The sequence below is a fragment of the Neodothiora populina genome (assembly GCF_041146345.1).
Source record: "Neodothiora populina strain CPC 39397 chromosome Unknown canker_contig_7, whole genome shotgun sequence".
Lineage (NCBI taxonomy): Eukaryota > Fungi > Ascomycota > Dothideomycetes > Dothideales > Dothioraceae > Neodothiora > Neodothiora populina.
The window spans coordinates 71,506-87,733 of NW_027191415.1; the positions used below are offsets into that span (position 1 = coordinate 71,506).

Below are 16,228 nucleotides of genomic sequence, written 5' to 3' on the forward strand. Positions count from 1 at the left end.
AGTCGGTCCCGCAGTCCAGCGCCAAAGATTGAATGAATCGATGAATAACTGATATACGAAAACCATACATCTGAGTCAATACAACAGACCCTATAAAAACAAGCAGATACAAGAAAAACAGAAATGGTCGGACAACGTGGCCCCGTGCCGGTTCCGCTGGAGAAGGGAAACCGAGACCTGACGCAGGAAGTGCTGGACAAACTCGATAGCAAACAATCACCGCTGCAGACCAGCGACGACTTCCCGGATGTGTCACAGAGCGAGATCAAGGCGGCGCTGGACCGTCTGGCCTCGCGGTCCATGCTGGTTTATGAGACCAAGGACTCGGAGCAGGTGCAGTTGACCGGCGAGGGCGAGCAGATTGCCAATGAGGGCAGTCACGAGTACAAGGTCTGGGCTGCGGTGCACAAGGAGGGCAAGTTGGCATTGAAGGAGCTTCCGGTATGATTTTGTTTATTCATCTATTCATTTTCTTTTCCTTCTTCATGTTTTCTGCGTCATCTAAAAAGAAAGAGAGAGAAAGGAGATGGACATCTCAAAAGAGAGAGAGATCACATGGCTGATTTCATGTCTTTCTGATCATACAGTCAAAAGTCGGCGCCGACAGTGCAAAGGTCGGCCAGGGCAATGCGTTCAAACTCAAGTGGATCAAGAAATATGGCGACCAATTGGTGCCTCTGGTGGATTCTCCCGAAGACACAACCCGCAAGGCGCTCCAAGGCGTCCAGGCGACCAAGACTCTGTCTGACAGCAAGCAACTGGCCGACTTCAAGAAGCGAAAGCTCGTCGTCGTCACCAAGATCATCCACTACACCGTCCAAAAGGGACCCAAGTATGCCAAGGAGATCCCCGTCGAGGTCACCGACATCACACCAGAGATGCTCGAGAGCGGCAGCTGGCAGACGGCCAACTTCAAGCCATACAACTTTGCCGCCAAGGGAGCGGTGCAGAACGCTGGCGCACTGCATCCGCTGAACAAGGTGCGAGAGGAGTTCAGGAAGATTTTCTTCCATCAGGGTTTCGTCGAGATGCCGACGGCAAGGTGATTTTTGGTGTTTTTGTCGTGTTTTCTTTTCCTTCAATACTTACGTCCGACAACAGATACGTCGACAGCGGCTTCTGGAACTTCGATGCTCTTTTCGTCCCCCAGCAACATCCTGCTCGTGATCTCCAAGACACCTTCTACGTGTCCGACCCAGCCTTCGCCGACGAACCTCGCGCCGACCCGGCGGCAGATGCAGCCCTGGACGCCATGGAATCCGATGCCCAACTCTACGACCCCAAGACCAAGATCCACGACGCCAGCAAGCTCGACTACGCGCAATACTACAAGAACGTGCGCGAGACGCATCAAGACGGCAAATACGGCTCCATCGGCTACCGCTACCCCTTCGCCGACGCCGAGACGAAGCGTCTGGTCCTGCGCACCCACACGACCGCAGTGTCGACCTACTGCCTGCACCGTCTGGCCGCCAACCCGCGCCCATGCCGCTACTTCTCCATCGACCGCGTCTTCCGCAACGAAACGGTCGACGCCACCCATCTGGCAGAGTTCCACCAGGTCGAGGGCGTCATCGCCGACTACGACCTGACGCTCGGAGGCCTCATGGCCTTCCTCGAGGCCTTCTTCGCCAAACTCGGCATTTTCAACCTGCGCTTCAAGCCGGCGTACAACCCCTACACGGAGCCGTCGATGGAGGTCTTTGGCTTCCACAAAGGATTAGGCAAGTGGGTCGAGATTGGCAACTCGGGAATGTTCAGACCCGAGATGCTCGAGCCCATGGGTCTGCCCAAGGATCTGAGGGTCTATGGCTTCGGATTGAGTCTCGAGAGACCGACCATGATCAAGTATGCCGTCAGCAATATCCGTGATTTGCTTGGTCACAAGGTCGATTTGAATTTCATCGAGAGCAACGCTGCCGTCAGACTCGACAAGGACTAGAATACGTTATGCTTTTCGTTCTATGAGGGTTTTCAAAAAGGAAAGAAGAACAAATGGGATACGATATATATACATTAGAGTATTCTGGAAAAACGAGCACGTCTTTATTTTTATGTCGTTCACGTGAAAAGTGGTGGCGACGAAAGAACCAGATGAGAATTGAGAAGGACGAAGGCTAAGGCAACTGGGACTTGTGTTCTAAGAAGGCGCAGCGCGTGTGAATTACTGCGCTTTCCTATTGCGAAAAGTAGGTGCTCTCGATTCTCTGCCTGCACTGTCTGTCTGTCTCTCTGAAAAGTCGGTCATGTCAATGCCTCTGCTTTTCATTTCTCTGCTTTTCTCATTCATACAATACATACATAGATACAATGAATTCTCTCCTCAATCTTCACAGCTTGAAAGACAAAGAAAAAAAAAAGGTCTTTTGGATAATATTACACGTTGAAGCGAAGACAAGAGGGGTGGAGAGACGCAAAGAAAAGCGGCTAAGAGGAAGCAGGCTTAGGACCGCCTCCGAAGCCGAACCACGAGCTCCTCATTTCCTTCATCTGGCCCTCCATGAACTTCTTCTCCTCCTCTTCCATCTCCTTGAGCCACTTGGCGCCGTTGACCCTGATCTCGCGATCGAGCCGCTCGTACTCGCGCTGTCCGCGCTCGCGGATCTGGTCGCTGAGCATCTTGCCCTGCGCCAGGCCCTCGGCCACGGTCGTCTCGTTGTCGAGCGTCATGCCACCCGGCGCCGCTTTGATGCCCAGCGCTTTGTTGAGCAGGCCCCCGAGAGATTTCTTGGGCTTGCGCGCCGCTTCTTCTGCTAGTTGCTTGTGGAAGGCTTCGCGGGCCAGGGACTCGCGGCGGGCGAACTCGATGGGGATGTCTTTGCCTTTGAAGGATTCTGTGGGGTGGTGGTGGTCATGTTAGCTCTCTGTCTCGTCGAAAGGGCTGGGGAAAGCAAAGGAAGAAAGGAAAGAATAGAATTACCGATGACTTTGCGCACGTCTTCGGTGCCCATGGTGGCGACGTATTCAAGGAAAGGAATCAATGCGACGAGGTCCTTGGTGTGTTCGTCCTTGGGGCTTCCGGTCCACTTGGGAAGCACGATTGCGTTCTCCGGCTGGTTCTTGACGTGGGCGGCCTTGGTGTCGATAATAATCGTCTTCTCCAGAGGACGGTTGAGGTAGCTGAGGTCCTTGACGTACTCGCCGTTCTCGTATCTCGTGCCCTCCCTGAATAAGGGCCACTGGATGATGCGGAAAGGATCGAGTTTCTTGACGACGGGGTCGGCCATGGCGACGGGGACCGAAGTGAAGAGGACAAGCTCGTAGTACTGGCTGAGATATCTCAAAAAGTAGTCAATGCCGGGTCTCTTTGCCGTCCTCCAGCCGTGCTCGCGCGTCCATTCGGAGTGGATCATCAGGTCCTCGAGAGACAGAACAAGAGTGTAAGGAGGACGCTGGGCCTCGGGGACCTCGGGAAGCAGCTTGTTGAAGGTGGGCTCGGTGTAGTAGCCCTTTTGCGAAGACCATCGCGCCGTCATTCTGGCCCACATGGCAGCGGGAGCCCAGCCGGCAAGGTGCTCGGGGGCAAGACCCTCGGGGTTCTCGTCGTCGTCGTAGGGACGAGTGCAGTAGGCGGCGGCGGTGGCGACCAGGGTTGCCATGGCGAGGTATCCGTACTTTGAGAGTTGAGCGCGTTTGCGGTCAATCGACGTCTCGTAGGCGGAGCGGTCAAATTCTTCGTCTTCGCCGCCACGACGACCGCCGCTGCCTGACGAGGATGAAGCGCCCTCGGATGTCGCCTCATCGCCGAAGATCTTGTCTTCCGTCGCCGAAGAAGACTTGTTCTTTGCCGCCTCGGACTTGTTGAACTCTTCGAAAAAGGTCGAGGGGATTCCCTGGCGCAGGTCGGGGAGGGGAGTCTTGGGCGCGATGGGTTCTGCCTCTGCAGCTTCTGTGATCTCCGGTGATTGCTGCTGCGGCGGTGGCACTGCTGGACCATTGCGATCCACATCTGCCGTGGTCGAGGTAGAAGAAGCGGGAGTCGTTGCGCTCTTGGCTGCTCCGCCGGTGGCGGCAGTGGCAGCAGGACCGCCGAACTTGATGCTATCCTGAGGCTTCCATGTCTGGTTCTTGGGGATCGTCGTTCCGGGCGAGGTCTGTCTGGCCGCGCCCGAGACTGCTGAAGGAGCCGGAGAGGGAGCAGAAGTGGAAGGAGCAGCAGGAGAGGCCTTGTTGGTCTTTATGAATTGCGTGGGACGCGGTTTACCAGCCTTTGCATATCCTCTGATCGCCAGCGAGAACGGCGGTTGTGCTGTTGCTCTTGCGGGCTGCTGCGCTCTGAAGGCTCTTGCCGCTGCTCGGCTGAGCATCTTGTTTGTATTTTTCCGTAGTGTATATGTGTGTAGTTTAACAGAATCCAACAAAGGAAACAATTAACTCATGCACAGAATCTGCAGCTATAGAGGGCCAAGTTCCAATCAAGGATTTGGCAGGAAAACGCGCACTACAACAAGAGTCTCGTCGTAGTTGTCGTTGTCGTTGGTGGTGGTGATATGACTTTTAGATTCATTAATTGTGTCTCTGTCTCTCTCTCTCTCTCTCTCTCTCGACGTAATTTGAGCCCAGTTCGATATCCGGCTATCTTGCTATACGGCCGACTGCAAATACCAGAGACGTAATTCTTTTTCTTGTCCGTCACGCGTCATGCGCTGCCATCGTGCGTCAGTCATGCCTCTCCTTAGGCAGAGTTTTAGTCCTAGGTACTCACTTATCGATAAGGTGGGCATCAGGGCGACCCTGTCTCTTACTGACAACAGTCCATCTCCCACAAACAAATCAGACATATCGTTCCTGCCTTATCTCTTCGTTGGATGTAATCAGGTCGATGATATTCCCAATCGAGTGGGGTGTTGAGATAGATAGAAACAAACGGAAGCGAGGGATGGAAAGAACACATGAAGGTTGAATACTCTGGAAGTCACGTTCGTATCTCCGTATGATCGACTGTGGCAACGGAACAAGGCACTGAAAAAGACACCAAGAGAAGCAAGAACTGTGAATTCACAGTGACAGATTTTCAATGTCTATACACACAACTTCATCATAATTATTAATGGCTTTCTATTCTTTATATCAATCCAAGCCCCGTCCTACCCTCCAACGCCTTGCCATGCCTTTGAAACCCCTCAAAACCCTGCTGCCACTACTTCCTCCTCTGCTTCTACCTCTTCTTCGTTATCGTATTCGTGCTCGTTGTCGTCAAAGTCCAGACTCTCCAACTCATCAGCCAGACTTCTGATCTCTTTCACAGCTTGCTGCTTCTTGGCTGCCAGAGGCTTCTTCTCTTCTCCGTGTCCTTCTGACGCTGCGCTAACATCACTGCTACTTCTCAGGTCCTGTAAGACAATCGAGTCTGTAGCAGCGACCGGTGCCGAAGGAGTGGTCTCATCGGCCAACGAACAGGTACATTTTTCTTCTTCTGCCACCACTTCGCCGTCGCGACCCTCATGAGCGACATCGCTCACACTCAGCAGACTGGCAGGCCCATCCTTGATCGCAGCACCGATTGCAAATGCCAGAGTCAGACTGAATCGAATCCAGAGCCAGGGACTGTGTCTTTCGATCAGACTATTGGATGCGACTTCGCTGGAAGGTACACCATGGCAAGGGCAGGAGGATGCACTTCCCGACGATGACGCTGTCGCAGGTCTGGATCCAGTTGCAGCGCTCTTTCTCTGCTTTCTCTTTGCTTGTCTGCGTCTCCATGCCTTGGCCGAAGCAACAGGATCTGCGGACGACCAGGAAGAGCCGGATGTGGAGAGACAAGACGATACAATGCGTCTACACACCATTGGCCCCAGAAGAAAGCTCAAGAGCCACCACTGCACCTTGTTGACACTCGATGAGTTTAACAGCATGAGATTCTCCCCCCGCATGACGCATCGACGCGCCAGCTTGTATGGCTGACGGCACATATTGGAAACAACTGTGATAATCTTGCTGTTAGAGCCATTGTTGCCATTCATGTGTTGAGAGAGAGATGACGAAGCACGAAGACGATTACGTGCGTGGCGGCGACTATCGTCTGTTCTGCCACTTTGGTTCGACGAGCGCGACGACATGCCGATGGACGTCCGAGAACGTGGACGGCGTGCCAGGGTCGTCTGCTCGGAGATGGAGCGTTGATGTAGTATACGTTTCCGCCGGAGCTGCGAAGGCGACATGTCCAAGGGAAAACTGGAAAAGGCTGCAAGATCGGAGATGGACGAGGCTTCCTGCTGGGAAGCAGCAGACGCAGAAGCAGCCGACGCAGAAGTGGTTGGTCTGTCGCTTGACGCCTCATCGCTTGCCGTGGATCTAGCTCGTTGCAGCTCATCGAACAGATTGCGCCCTACAGCTGCTGATGACCCAGGTCGTGGAGAGTAGCCTCGTGGTGTGCTATCAACGATGCCTGAAATCTGTGAAATTGCAGACTGTGGCCTGCTTGCGTCTGAGGACGTGGAGTTGCACTGCGAAGGACTTTCAATCTTCAAGGGGGTCAAGATCTGCAAGTCTTCCTCGCACAAATTTTCCGCACTCGTATAAGCCCGCCTTCGGCCGTGAGCAAGGGGACTATCGTCGAAGCTCATCCGTCTGGGAAGTGCATCCTGGACGTCAGGAAAAGGGAAAGCGGGCGAAGACTCGTGCGGGTCCATCAACGGTGCAGTGGCCGGTGGTGGTGGCGCCGCATTCAGCTGTGTAGACGTAGAGAGGATCAGCGTTTTCGGCATCAGCGATCCAGCGTGGAAGCGGCGCATTCTTCGAGACGGTTTTGTCTTGCCAGTACTGGGGCAGATCAAATCTCCGTTCACGCCATCGGGCAGCGTCCAACTAAGACGCGAAGATGTGGCGCTGAGCATCGAATCTCGCTTAGACGCAGTCTCGGTGTAGGCGAAGTCGACCTCACTCGTGTAACGCGAATGCGACTGGACATCTGCAGGGGGCGACGACTGTATGTCAGAGGGAGGAGCAGACGCATCCTCCGCGATGCTTTGATTACTGCTAGAAGCCGACGACGGCGGCGGTAGTGCCACGGTCGAGGCGCTTGCCGGTGTGGGCATCACGAAAGGAGCTGATACTTGTGACACCATACCGGAGGTAGGCAGACGGGGCATAGTTGACTGTCTGCGTATATGGCCCCTTCTCTCGCCGAACGGTGTGAAGGTAGGCTCTGGCTTCTGAGGGGACAGGGCGACAATATTTGCAAATGTCTCCAAGCGCTTCTCCAGCTCCACGTTCGCAGACTCTGCGGCTGCCAGGGAGTTTCTTGTCTGCTCAAGTTGATGCTGAAGCTCACGCGCGTTGTGCGTGTAGGCCTCCAAGTCAGTCTCCAGTGATCGGATGCGAGCTTTGAGGGAGGATTCAACCTGCATCCTCTCGTCACCCTCTTCTTGGATACGATCTTTGTATCTAGTCTCCCACTCGCCCAGTTCCTCTTGGAGCGATCTGATCTGCGTGTTGAGAGCGCGCATCTTCACCGATCTGGCTTGAGTGACAGTCGGTGAAGTCAGAGACGACAGCTGGGTCTGCGTGGCAGCAAGCTGGGACTCCAGATGTTCAATGTACTTGTCTTTCTCCTGCAATATTGCGTCTCTGACAAGATCCGAGGCAGACCGTTGCAATACCTGTTTCTTGCCTCGAGTGAGGTTGGGTGCGTCAGGCGGGAGGCTGCATGTATGCACGAATCAGTATTTTGAAATGTTTGCTTCATGACTGTGGACAATGTCTACAAATGCGGAAGGTACAAGGCTCGGCGATGATGTATGCACGAAAGAATATACAAAAACAACGAGGAAAGTAGATGGATTGATGACTGACCATGCAGGTGATAGCTCTGATTGCTGCTGATGCTGGTCCCGTAATGCATCTCGTTCCGGACTCCCTTCCTCAACATTCTCATCTTGCCAGACAGACAGCAGACCGTCCATCTTCGGACGGGGCCTGACTTTGCTGCGGCGAAGACTAGAATTGTTGACTTCCTGTAGTATATTCGAAGAAGAGCGACTCCTTGATTCACGACCATCGTCTATCATTTTGCCGTCACTCGCTCCGTCCATCAACAGACCGAGGTCGTTGCCTGTATTTGGTGACCAGCTGCCTGACGCTCTGTTTGGAGTCACGAAGCTGTGCTGCTGCTCCACCGCTTTTCCTCTGAACCCGTTCTTTCGTAGTTGGAGACGTCGGTTTGCTCTTGTGGTTCCAGGGCCGGCGAGTGGCATTGATGAAGGTGATGAGGACTTCTGTCCAGCTCCACCATCCCCTCCTCCATTTACATGTGATGGGGCAGCCATGTCCGAGGACATGATGGCAGGTACCCTGTTGGAAGCCATACCGTTGGGTGAGAGGACAGCTTCTTGCAGGTCAATACTCTCTTGGTTGTTTATGCCCTAAATGATGTGTCGGTGCATGTGATACCCCCACCCATGCCCACGGGTCTGATTATGCTGGCAGAAGAGAAAGGCGGTATAACGGTTTGCCTGATGCAGGCACCACATACACAAGCCCACACACTCTCTTTCTCTGAACAAAGCAATTGATGCAGAAGTCAATATATCGTGACAGAAAGGAGACTCGTTATTCGTTCAAGCAGAGGCGGCAGCGTGTGTGGATGGCCTCGATCTATAACATTGACTCCCTAGCCCTCGACGACTCCTTCGTCAGATCGTACCACTGCGTGACTGCTGAAGATCGTCTGGGGATGTGTGCGGGGCGAGAGCGATGCATACATACAAAATAACACACTGCCCTCACATTATGATGATGACTAGGCCAGATGCCTCTATTTACAATAGGGTCTAGGCATTGTTTACTTCACCTCACACAATACAACGGAACGCAACGCTCTGACTGGACGACGACGACCGAAGTCTCGGCGCGCCGGACTTTGCGACGCAAGATTGACTCCTGATCTGACCGCTTCCAAAATGTGGAATGGAATGAGTGAGGGCGACCCGTTTCATCGCTCAAATCTCCTTTTGCTCGTTTGGTCGTCTTGTGATCTCGATGACTGCATATCTTCATCTGCATCGTCAATCCACTGGAGCGTTGGACTTTTATTATTACGGATTCGAGCCGGTTGGTTCCCTGTCGCTTTGCAACCAATATCAATCTGGCGGGGGTGAATCTGCTTCATCAATCTCAAAGCAAGCATTACATATTTAACAACATTGTCCGTCGAGTCAGTGGTTACAACAATGATGGCACGAATATTTCAGGCGAGTCAGTGACCGCTCTCAACCTCACGGATGTTGCGGATCCAAGCAGAAAAAGCTCATAATCACATGCATGTTCAAGGTGGTCTTGGTTTTGTTTAGAAGATTATCGCCGTTGCGAGAAATTCCAGAGTGCATGACGTTTTGAATCTCGAAGATCAACGATCGCAGATGGATGTCGCAGCAGTCAGTCACGTCCGGAGCTGTTGTGAATGTGCAGTACAGAATACAGACCGGAGCAAGCGCAGGCCGCTCTTTCAGTAAGGTAAGTTGTACAATTTGTCTTCACACATATGCGAATTAGTATCTCGTAAAGGCGGCGCATCTACACGCTAGTCCTTTTCATGAAGTTTCCCATGTACCTACTGTACAGTACGTATCACCACGATGGCGAGCCTTGTGTTCGGGTGCCTGCGCATCTGTTTCAATCCGTACCATCTTCGTACCTACTGTATTTATCCATATGATCAGTCGCTGAAATATCGAAAGAGACGATGCAGTAGTCTTGATGTGCTGCGATCATGATGAACATGGCCCACCGGATGACAAATGGTCCATCATTGTGCCGTCTTGTCGAATATAATGTTTATGTACCGAGGTTTGTCAAATATAACAAGATGCTGTTGTCAAAGTATACTTTGAATCGGAGTTGATAGACTCGCGTCCGAGGAAGATTGGAAAGCTGGGGAGATCCTGGTAGATGTGGGAAAGGCAGTGTAGCCGTCTTCCCGATCGCAGGTCAATAGTCGTCGAGGCGATCAACATGTCCTGGAAGTGCCACTGTCACGAATCGCTGGGAGTGATCGAGTAACAGATCCGTCTTCGAGACGACGAGAATAAATGCGATCCTGTGCGAAGTATTCTGATTGCTTTATTTCCAGTCCGCAGACACTGGGTCTGTTCCATCGATCCCGTCGTGGAGTATACCGGGCGAGAGGGACCACAACGGGCGTACAGAAGGCGGGTCGCATCTCCGCATCTTTGAGGAACGCGGGACGCGTAACCACCAAACCACTGCAGGGTGCAAATGCCGGGGCCGTTCCCATTGCTAGAGAGTTGGACGACTGGATTAATGTCGAGCTGCGTCGTCAGAGATGTCAATAACGACACAAGAAGCTGGAGGGTGGAAACCTCCAGGTTGCTGAGTGCGACAGTCTCAGGCGACGGGCGAAACCAAGGATAAATCATCTCAGCGCATGGCAAATGCGTGGACAGGTGAGACCGAACTATTTTTTTGAAGTAGAAAAAAAGCGTTCTGCCCTCTATTGCGCGTCCTTTGGAGCTCGAACCCGAACCAGAGCCTGTCAGTGGCTTGCTTCGCTACCATGTTCGTGATAGCGCGACGGGATGATGCAGGGCAATCAACGGTCGTCGGCTGTTCGAAGCGCTTTATGCATTCTCGTTGCAACCGAAGGCGCAAGATTCATGGGTGGGGTACCCAAAAGAGATCTGCGCCAAAGCCTTGTAACGGTGCCATGTGCAGCTGAAATCGAAGAAGCTTTTCTGCGACCATCAGCAGTTCGGCGAGATCACAGCTATTGATACAAAAGTATCAGAACTCCGCCGCGGACTACCTTAGTCAGTATGATGCAATTCTGTGGCAATCTGGGCTTGATCAGAGAAACTAGATTGTTGAGGCTAAATCGAGGTGGAATGCTGCTCGCAGAAGGCGGAAAGGCTCAACTCTCCGACAAATCTTCACCATATCTGACTAGGTGTTTCAGGACCGGCGACGTCGGGACAGATGATCGGAGCGATTTTTCGACATGGCGTTCAAGCAAATATCGCTGAACAGGAGAAGTCACTACACACACACACACACATGTACACACGCAGCCTATCTCCCGATACATACTTACTCTCACAGTAGCAAGCGCTTCGTGGAGAATAGATCAGTGCATTGCGGGTTTTCTTATATTATCCAACGTTCCGATGACGTGGTCGTGAAGCGAGGTTTTGTCTTATTAAATATAGTATTCTTAGGTCTGCAAGAATCCAGACGGCCACTCACGGTTGTGAATCGAGTGGACGAGGGGTGTCCGTGCATACTAGTTTTGGAGCGAAGTGGTGCATAGGGCATTGCATAGTGTGTAGTGGCTACAGTAGTGGATCATGAGCGATAGATTGCAACCCATGTGTGCGTTCCCGTGGGAGTCTGCAATCACCACTTGCCGAGAATGTAATAACGAGAGCTAGTCAGGAGGTCGATCATCACCTGGGTGCAATTACCTGAGAGTCGTGGCCACGCAACACGCGCTCCCTACAGCAGAGAGTGTAGAGTGCAGCACGCAGCAAGAGGGATGGGGAAAGGGATAGCCGCGGCATAGATACCTTAGCCTAGCAACATGGCTTTCCGGCTAGGTGAACTGGACTGTTTGGGTGACGAGGAATAGTGCTAGCATGATGTTTTCACTCTAGAAGGTGATGCTTGTACCATTCTGTACAGTAGACTACAGTAGACTAAAAGTCTCTCAATGATGTGCGATAAGTAAAGTACTGTCCGCCGGGTACGCAATCAGTGATCGAACGGAAAGTGGTGCAAGTGCACCCCCAACAACCGCAGGATATCGGCTTGGCGACGAGCAATGCAGCCAATAGAGGAAAGAGGCAGGAAAGAGGCACTTTAGGTTGACGGGCAAAGTTGCCAAGTACACGCAAGTCTACGCTGCACGGGCTCAAAGTCCGCTGGATGTTGACTTTGGCTTGGGATTCTGACGGTGCTTTGGCTCTTTTTTGGCTCTGCTTTGGTTTTGGCTTTCCCGGATGTTGACCCTGGTTCCACCCTCGGTCCTTGGTGCTCGGTGCTTGGTCTGTCTCTAGGGAAGCGACCATCATATCCTCCGAGTCTCCATATCTTTCTTTTTCACCATCATCATCATCACAAGAAATTGCCTTGCTCTCTAATTCTCACTTGTGCACTTGTGAGACCTCCTTTTGCACTTCTTCTCTCTGCCCCCCCTCTTTCCTTTTAGATTTCCCGCTTTTTGATCTCTCTTAGTGGCGATACTCTTGTATCATCCCCTCGCATAACATAAAAGGAAATCCCCTTTCTCTTCTCCTTTGGGACCAGAATAGTGGCGTTGCAATACACCCTCGTCAAGTTCAGAACAAGAGAGTAATCAAGTACGGAGAGGTGCAACACAAGTACAGTACTTCGTGCCGTCCATTATACCACGGCCGTTTGAACGACATACACCGGCGAAGCCCACGCTCGTTAACGACGTTTGCCAAAACAAAGCTTAAATAAGCATTTGGTTGCAAGAGTTCGCTATAACTCGACAGCGAAACTCGAGCATTTGAGAGTATCAGAATTGACTTATCGCACATCCCGGTGCGATAAAGAGACTCGCCAAACTGGAGGACTTCAAGGAGCGCATTTCGGAGAGCAGCTTCTCCTCCAGCGATGGTGGCGACAGATCACCACGACCAGCTATGATCCCTGTCCCTCGTCTGCGCGACTTTAATCCGCTCAGACTCTTTCATACAAACTTCTCCTATCAGCAGTTACCCACTGACAGTCGGGATGGGTCGCGGAATGGTTCTCCTTTCCACATCCGCCCTTTCAAGGAGTACGGCTTCCCCTCCCGGGACAGGATCAGATCCATCAGGATGCCTTCTCTTACCAGAATGTGCATCTACACTGCCATGTCGGTGATGACTCTGTTACTGCTCATCGGCGGTGGTGTGAAACATCACATAAGGCACCACTCCGACCCTGCACCCGAGGAAGGTGTCTATTTCTGGCAGGACTACAATAGGTTGAATTCTTACTATAACGGCATCCGCACCCTCGTGCCTTCCTCGGATATCAAACGCGAACAGAACTACAACCTGTCGGAACCTCTCGGTCTTATTTCGAAAGAAGACGCTCAGAGATTGCCTCACACGCCTGCCATGGACCCCGTTGTCTTTAACCCTTACCCTGACTACAACTCGTACGAGTACATTGAAAAGTACGGCGAGAAGAGCGAGTGCTTCCTCGACGCCGCCGAGAAGATTTCTGTTCCAGACGTCTACGTGTACCCTGGTGTGCCCGAGATCATGGCAGAGCCTTCGTTCGGATCCTACAAAGAGCTTGGAGTCAACGAGAGTATATGCTATGAGAAGTTCGGCAGGTTGAGCCCCTACGGCTATGCCTACAACTGGACCCAGGGAGGACTCGGCCCCGGTCTCAATTCGGAGCACGCAGGTGCCGAGAAGGTCTTCGACAAGCTCAAGATTGTTAACCACACTGCTGTGAACTGGGGCGATGCTCAGAAGAGATGCTACGAGAAGAACAAGGCACGATTCGAAAAGCCCGGCGCGGATGCCACGCGAAAAGTCGCTCGCCACGCCTATGTCATGCGCATCTGGAGCGGCTACTTCTGGAACGACCACCAGATCTACACCCTCCGTGCAATGATTAATGAGCTCTCGCTGAAGTCTGGTGGTGAATACGACGTGCACTTTTTGCTCCACGTCAAGGACAACAGCATTCCCATCTGGGCCGATGAGACGGCGTATCGCCAGGTCATCGAGGACAACATGCCCGAAGAGTTCTGGAACATGACCACTCTCTGGTCTGAGATGCAACTCCTCAATTACTATCCAGATCCCTTCCCTCACAACTTGGAGAACCCCTCCCAACAGAGTGTACATGGCGTGTATCGTGCTGCTCACTTTGCCCTGCAATGGTTCTCGCAAAAGCGCCCAGAATACGACTTCTACTGGAACTGGGAGATGGACCTTCGCTACATTGGCCACTACTACGAATTCAACACTGGCATCGGAGATTGGGCACGCCGTCAGCCTCGCAAGGGCATGTGGGAACGCAACGAGCGCTTCTGGATTCCTGCGCTACATGGCACTTGGGACAACTTCACCGAGATCGTCGAGCGAGAAACCCGCGAAGCTGGCCGTGAGCCAGTTTGGGGACCTGTCGAGTTTGAAAACGCCGGTCGCATCACTCCGCCTGCCGAGTGCATCCCTCCCACTTCTTACGACCAGGACAACTACGAGTGGGGTGTAGGCGAGGACGCCGATCTCATTACATTCAACCCCATCTTCGATGCCAGCAGGACGAACTGGGTGTTCCGCCATGACGTGACTGGCTACAATCTCTCGCTCCCTCCCCCGCCCCGCCGAACGGCCATCATCACAGTCTCAAGGCTCTCAAAGCGCCTTCTCGACATCATGCACGAGGAGACGTGGAGATACAAGCACACCATGTTCCCCGAGATGTGGCCCCCGTCAGTTGCTCTGCACCATGGTCTGAAGGCAGTCTACGCCCCGCATCCCATCTACTTCGATCGCGACTGGAACCTCGAGACCATGGACCGAACCTTCAATCACCCTCGCGAGGATTACGAGTCACCCTTTGGCTGGGGCGAGCACAACTTCATAGGAAGCAGTTTCTACTACAACGCCGGCTTCAGCGGTGCACTCTGGAGACGCTGGTTGGGTATGAAGGAGAACAAGGAGGGCGGCAAGGCTTTCGAGGAGTCTCACACCGGACGCATGTGTCTCAGGCCTGTGCTCCACCATCCTATCAAGCATGAAATCGGCCAACCCGAATAAGACGGCACTCACGAACACTGGAAACCAGGACCTTTAGATGATTTGACTTCTTTTATACGCATGCATACGCCTCGCTCATTAGCGCAGAGCTTGCTTTTCATTTCCACTTCTGCTTTTTCTCCGCGACTGCATCGGCCTGGGCGTTTTACATCGTCATTTTAATTCACCCCGTTCTCCGTACGAGCACACATTGCGTGCGTGCGCGGCTGGCATCGCTACGCTTTGTTTGGATTCATAGGGTATAAGGCGTTACCTTATGGCTTTTTTTCTTTTCTTTTTCAGTCATTCAATATCCGGTAATGGGACAGGAGGAAGCGTTGAACCGAGAGCATTTTATCGTCTGTTATTGTCGGTATAATGGCGCCCTTGGGAGGACATGTTCACACGGAGGTGGGAATAGACATATCCTTGTACATATTCGAAGAGCAGGCAGACGAAGGGGCGCCGACAAAACCCCTTCTGTATGTCCAAGGAGGAGGGGGTGATTCATGGGAGGAATAGATTCGTTACATTCTCTAATCACAGAGAAAAAACCTAATACCGAGTCGTACGGGGAATATCTTCACACATTCTATCCCTTTCTCGTATGAGTATAGATAGAATCTCAGCTATGAAACCACCCCCGAATCATCAAATTCGCAGTCCGAACGTGAAAGAAGGAAAATTGGCCCCATGATCTTTCCCTCGATCCGATTCGTACCCGTCGCTACACAATCTGTCTACCTACCATTACGCGACCCATGATGATCCGACACGCGATCAATACGCGAATGAATCAGACAGTCGCGCCTTCCTCTGACGAGGTACACACTACGCTACAAGTACATACATACTTAAGGTACCTTTCGACTCGACCCCGACCATTTCCCTGAATCCGCCCTCTTGCCGCATAGAGGAGATACTTGCAACTCCTTGACTGAGATGTACTGTTCTGTACATGGACCCCTCGTGCTCATCCTCACTCCTTCCAGATCTGTTGTCTGAGATCTCGACCCTGCATTCCTCGGCCGCAGATGGGCCAATTACCACACGCAAGGCCTTGCACACGCACGTGCTTACACGCATACGCGATGGCATGCATTTAGATACACACATATCTTTTTCGTCTCAGGTGGGTTATTGACTTAGCCTTGCGTCCTTGCTTGTAGATTGCGCTGTAACGAGCATACGATATGCTGTCTGCTAGAGTTCCTTGGATTGGACATGTGTCAAGTGGGAATGGTTGTGGGCCTCTGTTATCAGATTCACGGGCGAGGACGGGGCCCACATCCTAGGGGATTATTCACCGCCTCGTTCCCATCATTCGGCGCAGTATGTTCGTCCATAACAAGCTCAGAGGGAAATCGATTAGTAGTGGTTTTCGTGTTCATTTAGTGTTTCTTCTATCTACATTGCTCCTTTCCCCTTTCGGGTCTGCTCCTCAAATAGAAAAAGAAAGCGTTTTCGCTCCACGTTACTCATCCATCGACAAGTGAGGCGCGAGC

At 52.4% G+C, this 16,228-nt stretch overlaps 4 protein-coding genes across 5 annotated transcripts; 2 read left to right on the forward strand and 2 right to left on the reverse strand.

Annotated features, from left to right (window-relative positions):
• Window positions 1-123: 123 nt before the first annotated feature.
• Window positions 124-1,942, forward strand: AAFC00_006118 (uncharacterized protein; the record flags this gene model as incomplete). Its single annotated transcript, XM_069346020.1, has 3 exons — window positions 124-441; window positions 588-1,042; window positions 1,102-1,942. 3 exons carry the CDS (start codon window positions 124-126, stop codon window positions 1,940-1,942), a joined length of 1,614 nt encoding a protein of 537 aa, XP_069197231.1.
• Window positions 1,943-2,427: 485 nt separating this feature from the next.
• Window positions 2,428-4,307, reverse strand: AAFC00_006119 (uncharacterized protein; the record flags this gene model as incomplete). The annotated part of the gene is made up of 2 exons (XM_069346021.1): window positions 2,428-2,834; window positions 2,921-4,307. The coding sequence occupies 2 exons, from the start codon at window positions 4,305-4,307 to the stop codon at window positions 2,428-2,430; spliced, it is 1,794 nt and encodes a 597-aa protein (XP_069197232.1).
• An 816-nt stretch (window positions 4,308-5,123) lies between these two features.
• AAFC00_006120 (uncharacterized protein) lies at window positions 5,124-8,267 on the reverse strand (the record flags this gene model as incomplete). Its single annotated transcript, XM_069346022.1, has 2 exons — window positions 5,124-7,644; window positions 7,795-8,267. The coding sequence occupies 2 exons, from the start codon at window positions 8,265-8,267 to the stop codon at window positions 5,124-5,126; spliced, it is 2,994 nt and encodes a 997-aa protein (XP_069197233.1).
• Window positions 8,268-12,620: 4,353 nt separating this feature from the next.
• AAFC00_006121 (uncharacterized protein) lies at window positions 12,621-14,744 on the forward strand (the record flags this gene model as incomplete). 2 transcript variants are annotated; one of them, XM_069346024.1, is made up of 1 exon in its annotated part: window positions 12,621-14,744. In XM_069346024.1, one exon carries the CDS (start codon window positions 12,621-12,623, stop codon window positions 14,742-14,744), a length of 2,124 nt encoding a protein of 707 aa, XP_069197234.1. The 2 variants fall into 2 exon arrangements, with proteins under 2 accessions (XP_069197234.1, XP_069197235.1); XM_069346023.1 differs by having other exon boundaries at window positions 12,834-14,744.
• Between the last annotated feature and the right edge of the window lie 1,484 nt (window positions 14,745-16,228).